Raw genomic sequence first — 2,071 nt, forward strand, 5'->3', positions numbered from 1 at the left:
CCAGCGTGGCAGCAGTGCTGGGCTGGGAGCTGGCCCTGGGCATGGGTTGGCTCTGTCCCCAGGTTGGGTGGAACTAGCGGTGGGGATGGTGCTGCTGGGAGCAGGAGGTTGCACTGGAGAGCTGCGAGGAATGGATCTGCCCTGGAAGAAGCTCCTCGGTGCAGGGGGGTTCCGGAGTCAGTCCAGGCGATAGCAAACGGCCTCCGAGGACATTTCCCAGGCTCGTGTGTGGGCACGGAGGCCTCTCTGCACCCATCCTCCTCCACTGCAAATCCCCTCCTGGGTCTTCCCGGCTTGCGTTACCCCAACAGATCCTGGGGGTTCCCCTCCATCCCTGGCTGTGGAGGTCCCGTTGGAGCGATGCTGTGCTGGGTTTGTGTGTTGGGGGGAGGTTTGGCGGTGGGTGACGGGGCTACAGCGATGGCCCCTGTGAGAAGCTGCTCAAAGCTCCGCTGCCTCCAAGTGGGACTCGCCTCTGGCCAAGGCCGAGCTCATTGAGGACGATGGGTGTGGCTCTGCGATAGCGTATTTAAGGAGGGTAAATAGGAAGGGCTTTGGGGGACACTGACAGGAGTTAGGAGATGGACATGTCTGCGTGCACCGAGATCAGAGGAGGGAAGGGGAGAGGAAGGGAGAAGGTGCCGGAGCAGAGCCCCCCATATCCCCTGGTGAGAGGACAGGGCTGCCCCTCTGCTGCCCTTGGAGGTCACCGGGGGAGCACAGTCCCACCCGTGGCCTGGGGGGGGCCCAGAGATGAGGAGGCAACTGCGTGTAAAGTAGCCTGGGACTGTGAGGGGAGAAGAAGCCCCCACTGTTGTAGCTCAACGCTGGGAGGACCGAAACACGTGGGGTGACCCAGTCAGAGCAGCCCAGGGGGCTGCAGCCCATGGGATGGAGTCAGTGCCAGAAGGGGAGCTGTGTGGGGCAGGGGCAGAATGGGGAGGGGACACCCCGTCCTCTGGAGGAAGAAGGGTGGGACTGACTGCACCCCCCATCCCCTGCCCCTGCACTGCTCGGGGGGAGGCAGAGAGATGGGGAAGAAAACTGAGCCAGGGAGAAGGGAGGGGTGTGTGGCGGGTTTATGATGCGCTAACACTTCTCAGGGTCCCATTCTGTCCGCCAAGTGCTGTTTCTCTTCGTGTGTTCAATGAAGTGATGTTCTTTTAGCCAGAATCTTTAACAGGTGAGCCACCCCTCCCTGCTCTTATCTGCATTCCTGAGCCTTTTGCTTCCTCTTCTCCTTCCCAGCACTGGGGGAAGGGGTGACAGAAGGGCTGGGTTCTGCTTAGTTGCCCTGTGGGCTCAAACCGCAACAAAGGGCTTTGTCTTTCTCCTGCAGGCATCAAGAGAACCCAGCTGGAGCCAAGAAAAGCACCCCAGGACATGGGGAAGAAGTTCTAGAGCCAAGGGGAGCAGACACTGCTGGGACAAGGGGATGGCGGGAAGAACACCCACCCGGCCACCAGCAAGCCGGTGGCCCGCGCCACGCGGGGGACCTCTAAATGCCCCCAGGGTGGGAAGATCTTCCGCGGGAGGAACAGCATGAGACGTCACCAAAGAAATCCCCCGGGAGAACGACCCCACACGTGCCCAGACGGCGGGAAGACCTGCAAGGACTTCTCCAGCCTCATCTCCCAGCGCAGGGCCCAGAAGGGAGAGAGACCGTACAAGTGCCTGGAGTGTGGGGAGAGCTTCCCCCTTCCTGAGCAGCTCCCACCTCGCCACGCACGACTGTCTCCCCGCACAGGAGAGCTCCCACCCGTGCCTGTTCTGCGGGCAGTCCCTCAGCGTGGGCACCGGGTGTCTTGTCCATCAGAGGCCCCCTTGGAGGAGGTGCCCGTGGGCCAGGGAGCTTCTCTGGGGGTGCTGGGCCACCAAATCAGGGGCCTGCGGCCTCCCTGGGTCGGGACTTCCAGCCCTCTGGTCTCCTCCCATGAGCCGGGCGATGCTGGAGGGGAACTTCAGAGATGTCTGGGGGTGCTGATGCCCCAGCAAGGTGTGTTTGGGGGGTGAGGGGCTGCGTGAGCCTCTCTCTGATCTAAACCTGAGTGCCTGCCCATGGGAGTAAATC

The 2,071-nt window shown here is 62.3% G+C and overlaps 1 protein-coding gene across 1 annotated transcript; it reads left to right on the plus strand.

Moving 5' to 3' along the window:
* Window positions 1-463: 463 nt before the first annotated feature.
* Window positions 464-2,065, plus strand: LOC113490559 (zinc finger protein 7-like; the record flags this gene model as incomplete). The annotated part of the gene is made up of 2 exons (XM_026867079.1): window positions 464-538; window positions 1,402-2,065. Coding segments are annotated over 2 exons (687 nt in total), but the record flags the coding sequence as incomplete, so codon positions are not given.
* Window positions 2,066-2,071: the final 6 nt, after the last annotated feature.

The sequence above is a fragment of the Athene cunicularia genome, unplaced genomic scaffold (genome assembly GCF_003259725.1).
Source record: "Athene cunicularia isolate RWA unplaced genomic scaffold, athCun1 SCF_137, whole genome shotgun sequence".
Taxonomy (NCBI): domain Eukaryota; kingdom Metazoa; phylum Chordata; class Aves; order Strigiformes; family Strigidae; genus Athene; species Athene cunicularia.